Source organism: Onychostruthus taczanowskii, unplaced genomic scaffold (assembly GCF_017590055.1).
Source record: "Onychostruthus taczanowskii isolate IOZ18803 unplaced genomic scaffold, ASM1759005v1 scaffold11, whole genome shotgun sequence".
Lineage (NCBI taxonomy): Eukaryota > Metazoa > Chordata > Aves > Passeriformes > Passeridae > Onychostruthus > Onychostruthus taczanowskii.
The window spans coordinates 7,929,297-7,946,639 of record NW_024497629.1 but is presented as its reverse complement, the minus strand read 5'-3'; the positions used below and the strand labels follow the sequence as shown (position 1 = coordinate 7,946,639).

At 37.0% G+C, this 17,343-nt stretch overlaps 1 protein-coding gene across 6 annotated transcripts in view; it reads left to right on the top strand.

Moving 5' to 3' along the window:
- Positions 1 to 16,511, top strand: part of LPIN1 (lipin 1) — a 79,477-nt gene extending 62,966 nt beyond the window's left edge. For all 6 annotated transcript variants that reach the window (XM_041421925.1, XM_041421916.1, XM_041421938.1 and 3 more), the window contains 7 exons: positions 1,713 to 1,857; positions 4,539 to 4,687; positions 6,344 to 6,430; positions 7,852 to 8,004; positions 9,831 to 9,945; positions 11,960 to 12,063; positions 12,928 to 16,511. In XM_041421925.1, the coding sequence (XP_041277859.1) occupies positions 1,713 to 1,857; positions 4,539 to 4,687; positions 6,344 to 6,430; positions 7,852 to 8,004; positions 9,831 to 9,945; positions 11,960 to 12,063; positions 12,928 to 13,087 (913 nt within the window). In that variant the 3' untranslated portion in view covers positions 13,088 to 16,511. The remainder of the gene's footprint in view (positions 1 to 1,712; positions 1,858 to 4,538; positions 4,688 to 6,343; positions 6,431 to 7,851; positions 8,005 to 9,830; positions 9,946 to 11,959; positions 12,064 to 12,927) is intronic.
- Positions 16,512 to 17,343: the final 832 nt, after the last annotated feature.

The following is a 17,343-nucleotide window of genomic DNA, read 5'->3' as shown; positions in this document are numbered from 1 at the left end:
TGTATTTAAGGGAACATCATAGATGAACCCAAGCTGTTGTCAGATCCTAGTTGCTTAAAATTTTTTATTTATTTGGATTTATGGCCTGGCAAATTAATTAGTTCCTGCATATTTTGGAAAGTTAAGGGATTTTCCAGAGTGTTTTTCACAGGCAATAGTCATGGTTTTCTGTTGCTTCTTTCCAGGATTGCAGAAGTCTCTTCCTTCTTGTGCCTCTAATGAATCACACTGTACAGCCAGAATCTCACCTTGGAGGGTTCCATGACATGGGTTTTAGCTTGCTTTAGAGGGATGAGTTAGCCAGGGACAGCTCTCCTACCTTGTCCCTTTTCTGTGCATATACATCTTAATGTAGAGACGTCTTGTTTGTACTGGCAGCAGTTACAGCTGAAAAGGACCAGATTCAAATATGCTTTATGCTCGTTAAATGAGGTTCAGGGGTCGCCCTTCTGAACAAAAAGCTCTCATTCTTTCTGGTGGTCAGCAGTTGCAGTCCAGGCAAAATGTGCTGGAAGGAGGATTCCTCATTCTGTAGGAGATTAGCTGTTGTCTCTGTTGCCTCTCCGAGATTGAGAATATTGGAAAAGGCTGATTTTCCTTTGAAAGAATGACAAGTGTCATATAGGTCTGTTTCTTACATGGTTTTTTAAAAATAAGGTTTAAAGTTGGATTAAGAGTTCAAGCAGACTAGATTCTGAAATTGGTATTCTTTGTTTAAATTTTAACTGGCATTAGAAATCTCTCATTAAAAATTTATTGTTTGCAAGCAAAATATGACAGGTGGGATATTGAGTAAAGCTTTTGAGATCACATGTCACAATGAATAAGATAGGCTTTTAAATGTTGCTAGTCATGACATTAGTACCTTGATATTGGGTCAAGACTACCAAACATCAAACCTCTAGGTGATTGAAATAAAAGGCCACATACTGATTGTTTTAAAGATCATATTTGTAGGATCTGAAAGAGTTTTAACTTACACCTAAAGTGATAGGTTTTTTTTACTGTAGGAAAACATTCTTTCTGAAGAAGAATAACCTTAAGAAGTTTCTAAAAAATGGTTGTAGGAGAACAAAAATAATTATTCCACTGTGTATTTAAACAGAATACTGTGAGGGAGCTCAGGTTTTATGACTTTTCATCATTGTATTCTGAACAGGGTAATCCCACAAATCCCGGAAATGAGTAATCCTCTTATCTGAAGCTGCTCATTGAAAGAACAGGAAGAGTTATTTTCTATAATAAAACTTCCATAACCTGCATTTTTTTTAAATTAATTTTTAAATTCTTTGGGGGAGGAGAGAAGAGGGACATAGAAAGCCAGCATAACAAGTGCCTCTTTCTTCTTTTGAGAACAGAGGATTTTTTTTGTAGCTATAGTATCTAATGGGTATTATTTTTGTATAATGAGATTTTTGAGTTAATATAATACATTAATTTATATTCATTAAATTTAAGTAATGAAACTGCTGTTATAGCCATTCACTTACCTGTAACAATCCAGGTTTGAATAATGGGGAATGTGTGAATGAAAGTTTGGTACTTCATTGATGTATTAAAACTCCTGATGTGAATGACCTCCTGTGAGACAGTACTTGGTCACAGAGAATCAATGACTTATTTGGTGACTCACTGTTAATGTATTTTTAATGGCTACTGAGAATGCATTTACGGGCATGATAACATCATTTTCTGTGTGTGCAATGTTCCAGAATAAAAGATGAATCTTCTTCAAGCGATGAAGACCCTAGAGCTGCCAAACAAAACCTCGGGTCATTACAAACCAACTCCAGTCATCTCTCATTATTGTCTGGAATTAGTTACAAAAAATCACTTCGACTCACTTCTGACCAACTTGTGAGTTAATTTTACATCCTTGTCCTGAAATGGCATTTCTAATACAACATAAATCTTTACTGTTATTCAGGCTTCAAAGCTTAATTAGCTCTTACGTCTTGCATTTAATTCTCTCTCATTATATTTTTCAAAAAAGCCTTTTCCCTTCTTTTTCTGTATTAAACATGAATGTTGTTCCTTGCAGCAAGTGCTGGGGTTTGGAAGTGGGATTTCATTTAGAAAAATATCAAATTCCAAAGTGTGTATTTGTCACCTGAGTAAGTGTATTGGAACCACATCCTTCCTTGTAGCATGTGAAATGTGTATATGTTAACAGGCGTCTCTTCTTTCTCCTTCCTCTCTTTTCTTTTTCTCTCATTTATAGGCCGATAGTAATATTTTACATAAATAGAGTTTTCTGTTAGTAACTTCTAAGAGTTACTAGAAAGAGCTGCTTGTGAATTTATAATGAGGCCAGGCTATTGATTTCTTTGGAGCTTATTAATTTATTTGAAGCCAGTTCTCTTCACCTCTGTGGCAGAGGTGTTTTGGCTAATGATGACAAAACTGTTGCAGTGTTGTGTTTTGTACATTTCAATTTGATCTGGAAAAATGGGCTACTATAGGGAAATACTTCTTGTCATCTTATTTACAGATAATTAATTTTCTGAAGGAAACCCACATACAGCATTTAACAGCCCATCACTCACTGCCTAGATAATTTTTAAGAAATGCAGTTTTTCCCAAGAGACAGATGAGATGTGTTGGTTATATTCTGTTGGAAAGAGAGAGCAGGGGTTACACAAAGAAAGTGGGACTTTATGGTTTCAGAAACCTTGCAGAAATTAGCTGAAGTTAAACCTTCTCTCAAATTGGTTTCTTGATGAAACAGCGGATGAGATTCATCAGTTACCCATGAGTTCTGTATTCTCACCTTCTTTACACTTTTTAACTAACTGAAAAGTTGCAATGGAAGATAAGGAAGGAAAAGATATACTAAGAGTATGAAATTCCTGCAGGTCTTGGGAAAATGAACAGCTAGGTTCTCAAATAGAATCAAATCAGTTGCCTCTTGTCCCACATGTTGCTAAGTGGCACAGGAGACAGTGAAGGGCAGCAAAGTGGGAGAGTTAAAGATAGTGTAGGCTGAAGGGTAAAAGTTCATGTGATGTAAAAGGTTAGTTATTGTACAAAAGAGATAAAATACTGTAGAATACAAATCCCCCCAGAAGAGGTCATAATTACAGTTTATGGAACTTCGTGTTACTCACATTTCTCTCTGTATATGTATTCACCTTTCAAAGTGGGAAATGCCCATAGATGGTCCCCATTCCATCATTTGTTACTGTTTATGTGAACGTTTGGGGATTTTTTTGTTTAAATTTACCTGATTGTGAAACAGAATTTTTTTGTTTATTTGTTTTGTTCAGTTCTGTTCTATAAATCAGTGCCTAATAGACACCACACAGGGTAAACCTTTGCTATTGTTATTTAGAGTACCTCTACTGAAAGCAATAAAATTCAGTGTGACCAAATTGGGTTGACTGGTTGTATGCCAGGTGCCCAACCAAGCCACTCTGTCACTCCTCAGTGGGACAGGGGAGAGAACATAAGGTCAATAAGCAAAGAGAAAAACAAGAATATTCTCTGCTTCCCACCAGTGAGGGATGCTCAGCCACTTCCCAGAAAGCAGGGCTTCAGCTCTGGGAGGCAAACACTGTAAAATAACAAATGCCTCTTGTTCCTCCTTCTTTTCTTAACTTTTATCTCTAAGCTGATGTTGTATGGTGTGGAATACCCCTCTGATTAATTTGGATTATCTGGCCTGTGTCCCCTCCCAGGATCCTGCCCACCCCCAGCTCCTTGATGGGGGAGGAATGTTGGAGAGACAGTGCTGGTGCTGTGCCAGAGCTGCTCAGCAGTACCCAAAACACCAACACCTCTCCAGCTGCCAATGCAAAGCACAGCTCTCTGAGCACGGCTGTAGGGAAACAAACTCCAGCTCAGGCAGAACTAATGCAATTTCCACCCCATTTCATACCACTTGTATCACACTCATGTTCCACATAATTGATATATCTTCTAACTGTACCATTGTATTTATTTCTCACTATTGAAATCCCTCCTTACCCACAGATTCAACTTTATTGCATTCTTAAACCATGTCTATACCAAACATACATTTCATTAACTACTATTCTGTCCTTTCATAGATACATATTACTTTCCCATTCCATGGGCTTCCTCTACCCCTCCAGATCCATGACTTGGGCTCCATTGCATCAGAATGGGTGGTCAGGACAGGAGAGCAGCACACCTGATTGTTGGCACCGACACTGGTCCAGCTCAGGTTATCATTTGCATTTCCCTTGCTCCTTGCAAAATTCATTCTTCATCAGTTCATGTCATTGCTGTTACTTTGCTTCCTGCAGCATACAGTTTACACCACAGATTATTTTTCCCCCACATTAAATCTCCCTGAGGCACATACTGGTTCTCCCTGTCCTTCTGAATTACCCCCCCAAGTGCACTCTGGTCTTTGGCCAAAAACAATCCCACAAATGGATTTGATTTTATGGGAGGAGAAATCCACACCATCTTCCCCAGCCAAATACACCAAGGCAATGCTCATGTGCAGCTTTTACACTGTGTCCATTTCACATGCTTAGTTTGTTGATCACCTTGCTGATAATGTCTTGCAGAAAAGCTTAAAGCTCAAGAATGGCCCCAATGATGTGACCTTTAGTGTTACAACCCAGTATCAAGGCACTTGCCGCTGTGAAGGCACCATTTACCTGTGGAATTGGGATGATAAAGTTGTTATTTCTGATATTGATGGAACAATCACACGGTGAGTTCATGACCAGGGAGAGACTTTATATACGAGGATTTTCCTCTTTAGTTTAAAGGAAAACATAATTAACAAGGAGTGTTAATCACAGAATCTTCATATACAAGTGTTTTGGAATGTTTTGTTTCTTGGTTTTGGGTTTTTTTTTGTTTTAATTTTTTGTTTAATTTTTAAATTTGGCTATCAAACAATACAACAATCTTTAGTTGAATTCTTAATTTAATAGACACATGCCATATGTGCCCATCGTTTGTCACCTGTTGGTGTTTCATGATAGTATTTACAGCAGTATTGGAGGATGTTCTGCAAAATCCTGACCTTTTTGTTGCATCAGACTCATGAAGTAGGTAGTAATTAAAAGGAGTAATTAAATATGAGGGAGTAATTAAAAAGAAGAAATATGTCAATTTTGTTTTAAATGGCATTCCTGGGGCATTACAGTGTTAGGCATTATTACTTAGAAGACTAGACTCCAAAATCAATGTCAGAACTAGAATCTGGTTGAAAGTTTCAGATTAGTACTTTGGGTAAAACTCATAATTTTGGAGTGACCAAAATGATTCACTGACTTGCTGATTTCTATTTATTTAGTATATTTAGCACTAGGGAAAACAATAGTGTGTGTAACAGGGAAAGCATGAAATAAAAATACATTGAAATAAAAAGCATTGTCTTTTGAAGTGCGATGTTTAATTTATTTTGAAATTAATTTCTTTCGAAATCAAACTTAGCTGTATCTAATTAGGAAAAAGAACAGGGGAAAAATAATTATCAAGAGCAATCTGAGGGAAATTAAAATATTTTATTTATACTGAAATTGTCTTCTTTCTTGTGATTTATCCATTGCATGTCAAACTTCTCATTTGATGCCAATGTAAATTAACATCTCTCCCCACTTTGCTTTCTTAAGCTTCAATGAAGTGAGTGGGATCTGTTCTCTCTGCTATTGATCTGCCCAGAGTTACTGAATCACTTCACCTTACAATGCCAGTGCAAATCCATCCTAAGCCACTGCCTGGTATTTCTTCCTCTAAGATGCAAGTTATTCAGGGTGTGGACTTCTTGCTGTGTATCTGTACAGTGCTTTGTCAAGCAAGATGCTCATTTGCACTATTTGTTATTATAGTGTAAATATTTTTCTGTCATATAAAGCTGGAAATACATTGAAGTCAGAATGAATATTTCAAAATAGTTTACACCTGATGCACTCCTGGCTTAATGTGGAGAACTTGGTTTGAAGTGAGCTAAAATGTGACTTATCTCATACTTTCAATTTCCCATAAATGTCCATTATGGGTAGGTTTGCTTTATTTGGAAAACATTTAACTTAAACCTCAAAAATTATGCTTAGCATTGGTGGGCTCCTATAGGGCTGAGTGATGCTTGTGTGCTGTGACTTGTGTATTACCTTTTCGGGCACAAGCTTATCCATCTTGGGGCACAGCAGCAATTTAAATAACATGGCCAAGGACGAGCATGTCAGCCTCTCTGGAAAAAAGGGAAATAAAGTAATTCTCTTCTGGTGACAATCAGTCCTTACAGAATATCTTCTTTTCATTTGCAGCTTCCAAGTAAGTTAGTGGGATTTGTATTAGACTTGATTGTTATAAGTATGGGATTTTTTCAGCTCAGTTATATTGTTTTTCCTTTATTCAGGTCAGATACTTTAGGTCATATTTTGCCAACTCTTGGCAAAGACTGGACACACCAAGGGATTGCCAAGTTGTACCATAAAGTGAGCCAGTGAGTATTCAATAAATCTCTTTATGTGTCTGTGGCTTGTGTTTTTCTGTGGCCTGTTATTAATTTTACTTGTGTGTAAAAATTTAAATTTCTGTAGGCTTCTCTTAATCTATAAGGGTGACAATTTCATCAATATCTTCTTGCTTTAGTGATGCTTACACAGTATAAATGATTCCTGCATGATATGCAGAGCAAAACCTGCTCTGTGATAACAAAAGCAAAAGCCCCCTATCTGTGAGTTTTTCTTTTATTGCAAGAATGCTAGCTTTTCTTATATATTATTTAAATTACCATGAATGTGTGAAGAGCCTCTGGTACACATCACAGCTCTCCTCTTAGTTAATCTGATTTGTCCTGTGTACTAGAGATTTGCTAAGGTTCATTTATTGCTTTTTGTTTTACGTGGATGATGAATTATAAATTACAGATATTGGAATCTAAATTAGACCAGAGACACTTCTCTGCATGTTAGACAAACGTGTTCACAGAAAAGACAGGACAGTCTGGGAATTCACATGCTGAGTTTTATGTATAACCTCTGCATTACATTTGGTGAAAATGTTAATTAATTTTTTTAATTGCAGTTGTTATTTCTGTGCCTGCCAGCATTATCAGTTGTTAGGGCTTTGATGATCATAAACATAGGAGAAGAAATAGATTTGAGTCATGTTGGTTTTCAAATTACTGAGTTAATTATGTCGTGGCTAGATATTAACTGCTGAACACCATATAAATGCTTAATAGATAGATCTAATGACCATGCGTGTGCTGAATACAGTATTTCTTTATTTTATGAAAATCAACTTTTTAATAGGAAGTGGAATGTAAGCTGGTATTAAGTTGAACTAATATCAGATAGGATTCTGTTGTAATGTGAGCAGAATCAACTGTTCACAGGCAACCTGTGACTTAGGCCAAAACTTTCATTTCAGTGTCAAGTTAAAGATTACTTCTCATACTGTGTTTTGAAGCTCAAGAAAATACGTTATTGCTGGACATCTTTTTTTGCAGAGACCTGAGAGGCAGGAATGCAACACTGTTAATACAGCAAGGGCCTATATACCATTGTCTGCTTTATGCCAGTGTTTTCCTCTTGGCAGATGTCTTTCCAGTTAATTCCAAGGACAATGGTTCCACCACCCAGGGGTGGAAAGATAACCATAAGGAGTCATAAGTCCTGAGAGGAGCAGAGATAAATGAGCTCTCTTTAGGTGTAATCACTAAATGCAGCGGGGCTAGATGGGTTTTAATTATCCAGTTTTCTGGCATAAATGTTTTTACTCCTTTTAAATTAAGTCTGGGTTAAACATACTATTTAACAGCCATGATTTGATTCATTTAAAAGTTAACCCTCAAAATTATTACTATCTAAACACCTACTTTATTTTTACAGTAGTTTCTTCTTTTATATCTGCTCACAGAAATGGATATAAATTTTTGTACTGCTCAGCACGAGCTATTGGAATGGCAGGCATGACCAGAGGATACTTGCACTGGGTCAATGAAAGAGGAACTGTGCTGCCTCAGGGGCCAGTTTTGCTGAGTCCAAGCAGCCTATTCTCAGCTCTTCACAGGTAATGCAATTTTGTTTTTACAGAGAAGGAAACAAAGGTTGGTGGAGGCCGAATGATCAGCTTTTTTAAGTGGAAGTGCTTGAAATAATTAATATTTTTTTTTTTTTTACATATTGGTGCAAAATTTAATTAAGAAGAAATTTTGTTAGTGAAAGACCAAAATTGAGTAGTTACTCAATATCTGGTTTTGCCTAGTTTATATCTTAGATGTATATTAAGGCCCAGCCATGATCACTGTTTACCAGTAGGTACTGCTTGGTGGCTTCATGTGTTTAATGTCGTATGTTCATATTTAGCTATGGGAGAAATGTGGACATTTTCATAGCAATCACTCTTGTCTTTACCTGTAAGGTATTCATTGGCATATGTATATTTTTGTGGAAGGTTATTTCTTGATAGGTTTTGAAGAAATTAATGTGAAAATTAAATGAACTTTTTATATGCCTGAGTGCACTGTGGGATTCTGTGAGGACAATGTTATCTTTTGTAGGTGTTGAACTGTGGTGAGTGAATAATAACAGCACAGATTATGAATACTGTACCTTCTGCCTAATTCAGTGAAGCATGTCAAGTGATTACTGAAAATATTTTAAGCTGTTAAAAGCTGCTGTGACAAGATATATTTCATTAGAATTTTTAATGGAAGGTTGTTCAGATGTTCTCCTGATTGAGTGACATGCTACAGGCTGTCTTACCAGTCACGTTCTAAATACAAGAAACCGTGGAAGTATTAGAGTGCACTTCTCAGACTGATTAAGTAATAAATGCAGTGAAAGGTAGTTACTGTTATCTTATGCTCCTTGTATCTAGAAATACCTTTAAAATAAAACTCCTTTTGGTATCTTGTTTAGACTAAGGAATGCCCATCTTGCAGTGTACACTATTGTAACTGCTGAGGTGTGTGGGCAATAAATGACTTCACTGTTTTATTTGTAAATTTAATCCTTGTAGGTTTGAGATCAGGTGTATGTGAGACTGAGGAAAGGTGGTTTTATTCATCTTTTGCACATTCTCAGGCATTGATTTATACATGGATCTGATGTTCCAAAGGGCTGCTTTACTCTGGTGAAGCTTCTGTTCTATTCACATCTTCCTTGACATTTGTGTTGGTACTAGGATCTTGGATTCTGAGCTTCTTAAGTGTTTTTGTGTCATGCTGGCATCTTTCTATGTTATGGGAACTCCAGACTCTGCCACCTGTTCAGTCCTCTTGCCAAGAGAAGCTGTTGTGAAAGGGCTTTTGCCCAGAGATGAGATAACTCCTGTGTTCATTAATGAATTCTCTATTCTGCAAGAAGCAGCTGAAGAGAAATAGAAGATTCCTTTATTCCTTAACTTTTGCTAATTAGCAGTGGTGGAGAACCTGACTGTAATTCTGTCTTAACAGGCTGAGGTTCTTCTAGCACATACGGTGATTGCAATCCTTTTAAAAATAAAATTTCCAAAAAAGCACCATGAACAGTGAGGGCTAATATAATCTATGAATCATTCTGCAGCTCTCAGGAGGCAGTTTACTTGGTAAGAGTTCATGTCTCATAAGGATTGATTTAGCAGCTACTCCAGTATCCTTGCTCAGTAGCCATCACTGTAATGTAGGCTTCAATGGAAGTTACCTTGTTTCAGAGGATTTATTTACAGTGCCCATTATTTAAGCTTGGGAATACTGTTTTGTCTTCATGGGCAATGTGACTTCTAAAGATTTATTGGAGAAGGGTGGATTCTATGCAGTAGTATCTAGCTAAGTGAAAATGTTGAATAAAGAAGATAACATGGTTTGTGGTGTATTTCATGTGTACTTATTCAGCTTCCCTTTTTTATCTTTCCAGGGAGGTCATAGAAAAGAAGCCAGAAAAATTTAAAGTTCAATGTTTGACAGACATCAAGAATTTGTTTTATCCTAACACAGAGCCCTTTTATGCTGCTTTTGGAAACAGACCTGCTGTAAGTAATAGCTGAATTTATTTCTGTTGCAGAGAACAGAAACGTTGCTGTTATTTCATGGTTCTGTTGTATTAGAAGATTTAAATGAGAATTAGGAACATTTTATTAGGCCCTGTACACAAGAAAGTATTACGGTCCTTTCTCAAAAATACCATGATGATACCATTCAGAGAGGGAAGAGCAGCAAAGTAACTAGGTTATATCTGCATAAATTAGCAGTTAAGCTTGTGTAGAAACAGTGATCTCATTTTAATCCACACAGATACAGTGTCAGTGAGATAACTGTGGGCAGACAGAAAATATTTCAGATTAATATTGGTGGGACTTGTGCTTCTCTAAGTACACTCAAAAAAAAAGACCTGGAATGTCCCATCAAAGTCAAAAGGTTCTACTGTGTATGGAAAGTGATATATTTGACATAGAAAAGGAAAGACAGATCTCTGTCACCCACTGGAAGACTGAGTAATTGGGCTGTAGAAGACTCCTGCCCTGGACCAAAGAATGCTGGTATGCATCTAGAGAAGGAAACAGTCTCATGGGCTTGGGCTGAGGGGGGACCCTGGCATGTAATTATCCCTTCTTTTAAAACATTATGTCAGAGGTTACAGAGGTCCTCACTATCCCATTGCTGTATTGAATTGTTCTGTTATAGGCAGCTTAGTTTCCATTATCAAGGCACCTTTAAACATATGATTATGAAATAACATTTTAAAAACTTCTGTAATGTTGTATTACAGATAATAACTACCTCTAGTTCAATTTTTTTTTGAACCTCAGGGAAACATGCATTAAAATAATGATTTTATTCCAATAATATTTCAAGTCAAACAGTAAGTTACTGTTTCTAAAGTAATTATTGGTAGCTCACTCCCATGCTTGTTGCCAGAGTGCAGGCTTCAGGTGTGCAATGTGCCACGGGTTTTGTATAGCTCAGGATCACAGATTTCTCAATTTTCTGCTCTGGGTTTTTTGTTGTTTTTCTGGTTTGGTTTTTTTTGGAAGCTAGTTTCTGTTGTTGTTGTTTTGTTATGTTTTTTGTTTGGATAAATTCGGGGAAATTTCTGTACACATGGGTGTTGCAGGTGTGGACTGCTATGGTGCCGCAGTCTTGAAGTGACTGCTCTTCACTTTTGTTCAGTTAGTTGATTTTTTTTGAACAGTCTTTACAATATAGAAATAAAAATAAACTTTGTGGCTTCATTAAAAATCCAGTTTTTCACCATCTTGGCTTTTAAAACCATGTTTTATATTAGCAAAATGGAAATTGGTTTTGCTCTGATCTTCTGGGAGATATTTTTAACTTTGGTTTTGTCAACCTTTTCTTCAGCGCAAATCAAAACTTATTTATTGTTTTCTTTAACAATCTGAATTTCGTAGAAGACATTATTAATTCTGACTTGTTATTCTACTTCCCGTAGTTGTATCTGCATTACCTGCTGGGGCTCACTGCTCCTGTTTTGGCATGTATTTCTTGCTTTCCCCTCTTTCCCCCTTGTTCTGACATGGAGTATGCCATATGAATATCCACAAATCTGAACTCAGGAGCTAAGTGATGGCTTTAGTATAGACATATTATGAATTTTGTGACCTTGTCTTTAAATAATTCCTGTTTTATGTGTCAGTTACATTTTAACCTCTGTACCCTGTTGTAACATACTTGGTACAATGCACACAGGACATTAATGTGCTCTTACACCCAATGTCATTAGTTCTTTACTGAATGTTATTATTGTGTCAAGGGAAGTTATTGAAAAAAAATGAACATGATTTTGATTAACAGATTAAACTGAAGTGGCATACTTCTTATCTAGCAGGAAATTGTGTGTTTCATGAACATTTCATTAGATTGACCTTATTTGTAATATAATGGAGAATTTCAGGCACACACTAAGTAGGTAAATTTAGTACCAGTTCTGTGTAAATATGTTCTTTTCTGTAATGTATTACAGCAAGATTACAGATGATTTTGCAAAGGCAAAGAATCATGAGTTTTCTTTTTTTATATTCTTTTTAGGATGTTTATTCATACAAACAAGTGGGGGTTTCTTTAAACAGGATATTTACAGTTAACCCTAAAGGAGAACTTATACAAGAGCATGCAAAGACAAACATCTCATCGTAAGTAATCTCTTATCCCTAACACTTCATGGATTAAATTAATTTACTGTAATTTACGACTCAAGTTGCCCAAAGATCCATTCAATTTTAGTATTTAAAGATTGTTTAGTTCTTAATACTTCAAACTAAACAAAAAAAAGATTTAGAATAAAATTCAGACTTTCCACTTCCCTTCAGTTAAACTGACAAAAAGAATTTTTTTGTATTTAGTATAATAAATTCCATCTACTTTAGTCATGTAAAATATTTAAAAGTGGATGATTTAGTCTGCATAAAAATGAGACTCACTAGTTTGCTGACGCCATCTGCCTTTTCCTGGTCTTTTCAAAATTTCCTTTTCCTGGATCTCCTATCCAGAAGAGCCAGAAAACAAAAATCTGAAGAAAGGGTCAAGTGCTTCCAGAAAGATGTTTAGGCACTGGTAACCCCTAACACTGGAATAGCTTTTAATAATGTTAAGTGTTGGTGTCCTTAACTGAAGGGGAGCCATATATGTATAAAATATGAATAATCAGTTGAACAGGGATCTGCTTGAGCCAAGCTGGACAGAAATGGAGAAGCACAGTGTGGTGCTTGAATATTTTAGCAGATGATCTGGGTGTAAAATGGCATCTGTTTCTCACTAGGTAAGTATCACTTGTTAGAATGAACGGATTAGAATGAATTTCTTATCCTAACTGTGAATCCTTTCTGGAAGCTGGGCACCAAAATTAAATTTAATTTCATTCCTTTGAGGAGGATGACTTGTCCACTTTGTCTCTTTGTAAATGTAGTCATGCCTGAGTGGTTGGGGACATTTAAAAAGTTCAAAATAAGATGATCTGAAATGGTTCAGCATTCTTTTTTTTTTTTTATTTTTTCCAGCTATGTCAGACTCTGTGAAGTGGTAGATCACATTTTCCCTTTGCTGAAAAGAAGTCATTCTTCAGACTTCCCTTGTTCTGACACCTACAGCCAGTTCACCTACTGGAGAGAACCTCTGCCACCATTTGAAACTCAGGATGTACATCCAGCCTCATCTTAACCCCATCTCCAAATTGTTGGTCTCACCTCAAAGAATGGGTTGGCTTGTGTTGAAAGGACACCACTTGGCTTTTGCTGTTGACAGTTCAGTTGGAATCTGTGAAGCTGTGAGCATTGTATTCTTCTGTTGTGAACAAACTTAGGAATGCTTTTTCATACTTAGGTTTGCAGACAAGAGGAATCTTGTTAGGAATAGGAGTTGCTTTTCTAGGTCCTCTCCTAGCTCCTCAAATTTTACCATGCACTTTGATTATATAAGGTCAATAAAAGTGCAGTGATGTTGGGGTTGCAGGTAAACATGCCATGAGGTGGTAAAGTGATTCCACATCACTTTACCATCATTCTGCATCACTGAAGCCATCGTCCATCCTGTCAGAACCCCTTGCCAGTAAGGGAGCTGAAGGTGCTCACCATTCCTGACATTATCTGGTGACACAGACAGGGATTGCAATCTGTATATCAAAACTCTTCTCTCTGAAGGAGCAAATGATTCTTCCCCTCTCCCCTTGCTTGACCAACAACTGTTTGTTTAAAGTTAATTGCTGGTCTAGATCCTCAGCAGATGTAAATCAGTGTACCTGTTAAAACCACTTGAGCTGTGTTTGATTTATTCCAGCCTGTTTTGACATGGGACATTTCTGAGGAAATAAATTAGGTGTATTCTAAATAGAAAGTAAATGAAATAGGATGGCCAGATTCTTCCAGTGTTTCTCAGTTTGAGAACTATCATACTTCAGGAGCAGCTTTTTGGATCAAGCTTAAGTGTTCAAGTGGAAGATACAGGCCACTGTGGATAGTGCCCACCTTACTGAAGTGGATGATTTTCAGTAAACACATCTTTTCCACACACAGTGTGCTGAGGTTGAAGATTTTTTTACTGAGCCAAAAATAGTAAGGATTTTTTAAAAATGGAAAGGTTTTGTTTGAAATATTATTTTGGTTAAAATGTGAATTTTGATGCTGGTGAATGATGCATCTCAGGTTTTTACTGTATGGATTTTTTTGCTTTGTTTTGTATCATAAAGAATGGATACTTTTAGTGCAATTTACTCTCCTTTAAGATAATGAAATCTCCTCTTTTTTCTTTTTTTTTTTTTTCCTTATTTATCCAGACACAAGCTGTAGATACTGCTTTTAACAGCCTTAAGACTGAACTGTGTGCACTAAAAGCAATACTGTGGATCAGTTGATAACATTTTCCAAATGGTCTGCCTTTACACAATGTGGTACTTAAAATATGGACTCCAAGTGCCCAAATGCCAAATGATTTCAAATGTGTTATAGATAGGAAAGAATTTTTTTTTTCCTTTTGGAATATACTGAAAAGTCTAATTGTTCTCTGAAATGCTGAAAATGGCATCATGGGCTTCTATGTACATTGTATTTCAGTATGACTACACTGGTGGTTCACAAGCTGTGGTCTCTGCCAGCTTGTGATCTGAGGCTATGGTAAATGTTTTGCAGCTGCTTTGTAGTCTTTTCACTTAAGACTTTAATAACAGGAAGGCAGAGTGGTCCAGGAGAAATTTTAAGATGTGATTATGGTTGGTTACCCAGAAATTTGGAAATGGCTGGTCTGTATCACATTTCTTTTGTAACAACAAATTCTGTTTTTGCATGTCAAGAGTGATAGCAGTGTAGATAGGATGGTAACTCTCTGGTAGGGGTTTTCTGAGTTTTACTACTGAAGACTTTATCTGGGGTCTTAGTGGGCCAATTTGTGATTTCTCTGTGCCTTCAATAGTAATGAGAACAAGTGCAATGCTTTACATAGCTGCAGTGTGCAGTGGAGAGCCCTCCCTAAGTCTTCCTTTCACATGAACATTGCTACTTCAGGAAAGGTAAATAACCTGCTTTGGACATATCAGGATTAGACACAAAGAGGAAGAAATGAGTGTTTGACAACCCAGAACTGATTGTGTTCTTTTGAAAGGTTAAAGAAAATGCAAATATCTTTTTACTTCAAGGTGTAAGAAATATGGGATGGATTTTCTGAAAGACAATCAGTGGGGATTGCAGGTTGCCAAACTGAGATGGTTGCATCTCTAAATGTAGCCACACTTTCCTTTAATTGTTTATTAATACATGTCATTAATGATTGTATAAATGGACAGATGTACTAGCTGCATACTATTTAAATTCAGTTTTGGAAAAGGCCTGTTTCAAGCTATTTATTATGTAAAATATATAAAATAAAACCAACCCTTCTCTTCAGTGAGAGGCTGTCAGTTTTATGGGTTTTTTTATCCTTAACAGTAGTTAAATCTGTTTTCCCAAGATGGTACACACAGCAACTCCCACCAGAAAAGTAGGTCCCACCAGAAAAGTAGTTCCTCCACAATTAAAGCCTGTGATATATTTATTTGTAACTTAATAAATAGGCAATCCAGGGTTGTTTGTTGCCTTTAGTATTTAAAACCAAATGATAATGTGAATGAGGAACTGTTTTAATTGTCAGATCGTGGCCACAGTGCAGTGCTGGTACAGATAACCCTGAGGTGCTGCAGAATCTGTCCCAGAGTTTTTCAAGATTTGGTCAAACAGGGTTATGGCTGACTTGATCTAGTGTTGGTATCCATCTGCTTTAAGGCTGAAGTTGGACTGCGTGACCTCCAGGGGTCCCTTCTGACCAACTTTTCTGTGATTCTGTCACTTTCAGCGCTTCGCTTCTGAGTTGCTGCATCCCCCTTTGTATCTGAAATTGAAATATAGCTGAACACTGTCAGGAATGTGTGTTGCTGTAACTTTATCAAATTTACTGACAAAAAAACCACTTACATGAAAATCAAGTGTTTGACCTGCTAGAAACATCACCATACTTTTCCAGAACGTACAAGACATTTTGATTTGGTAGCTGAATAATTTTAGCATAATATTTAAACTGCTTTGTTAATTCATGTAGAAGAAAAAGATGTGGTTAAAAAAATTTCTACTCTTTCTGTGAAAGAAAAAAATCAACCTTGCTTGCAGTGTAATGCTGGTTTTTGTTACAGAAAGAATACATTAACATAAGTATGCAGACACATTAAGTCACAGTAAATTCTAGTCATACGATACACAGAAACTGGAATATGCACCAGTGAGGAGTGACTAATGTTTGTTTTCTTGATGCTGATGACCACACCACTCTAGCTGGGTCATGGGAGGGAAAGAATGTTGTACTTGTGTCATTAGTTATGCTGTAGATAAAATGTTACTGCTGTAATTTGGGAAGGAGGAGAAAGAGGTATTGGGTATTTTTTATTTGTGGATATGGTTTGTTATTATTTGAAAGCCTATTTATATACAGTGTTTACTCTGTATATGTATGTGCTACTGCAGTGATGAAAATAGTTTTAACACTTCATTTTGATCTGCTGAATGCAACAAGAGTAGAAATATATATTGTAATAAAGGCGAAAATAAATTTTTTCCTGACTTTTCTATTTTTCTGTGTTCTTTGATAATGGTAGAGTGCTTTTGCAGAACTTCTGAACCTCTAACACATGGCTTTTGTATCTCCCGTCTCCACTGCCTGTTTCTTACTGGGGCTATCCAGTGTAACTTATATTATTTTTGCTGTTCAGCTGAGTGTTTTGCCCAAAGCCTTTTAAATCTGAAAGAGTTTACTGAGGGAGATGGGGCCAGCATCTGGGCTCTGGCTGTTTTGTGACATGGGAACAGCACCTTGGAGCCAAGAGCAACCAGACAGGAACTGGAGCAAATTGGAGCAGTCAGGAATCCTACCCCAGCCCAGAATTTTTTGAATCTTCCTTTTGTCTAATTCCTAGTGTGACCTAAGCGAAAGCTGTCCATCTGTTTTGAATGGGGATGTTGTCATCCATCGTGGCAGTGAGAGCAGATAGCCTGTTTTGTGGGGCTTCTCTTCTTTGACACAGGCCATCCTGCTGGGGAGAAGCCAATAACCTTTTTTCCTCCTGTCCCTGAGAACGCAGTGGTGCCTTTTGCTCCCACTGCCAGGTTTGCTGAGCAGACTCACTGCAGTGCAGTGATGCTGCCAGGCCTGTGCATGCTGGCCTGATGAGAACAAAGATGTTTGGGGTTGATAAGGCTCTGCGGCATCTCAAGTTCTCTGTTAAAAATACAAGAGCAGCCGTATTTGGGCAGCCTGCAGTCACTGCTTCTTCAGTCTTCTCTATCTGCTGTATGTCTCTGCCTTGTATAAACATTTACCCTGGAGCTCTGGAGACAGACTTTGAAATGAAGGTACCCTTTTAATTAAAAGTCAGAGAAATGGTGCTTTTGCATCCGCAAACC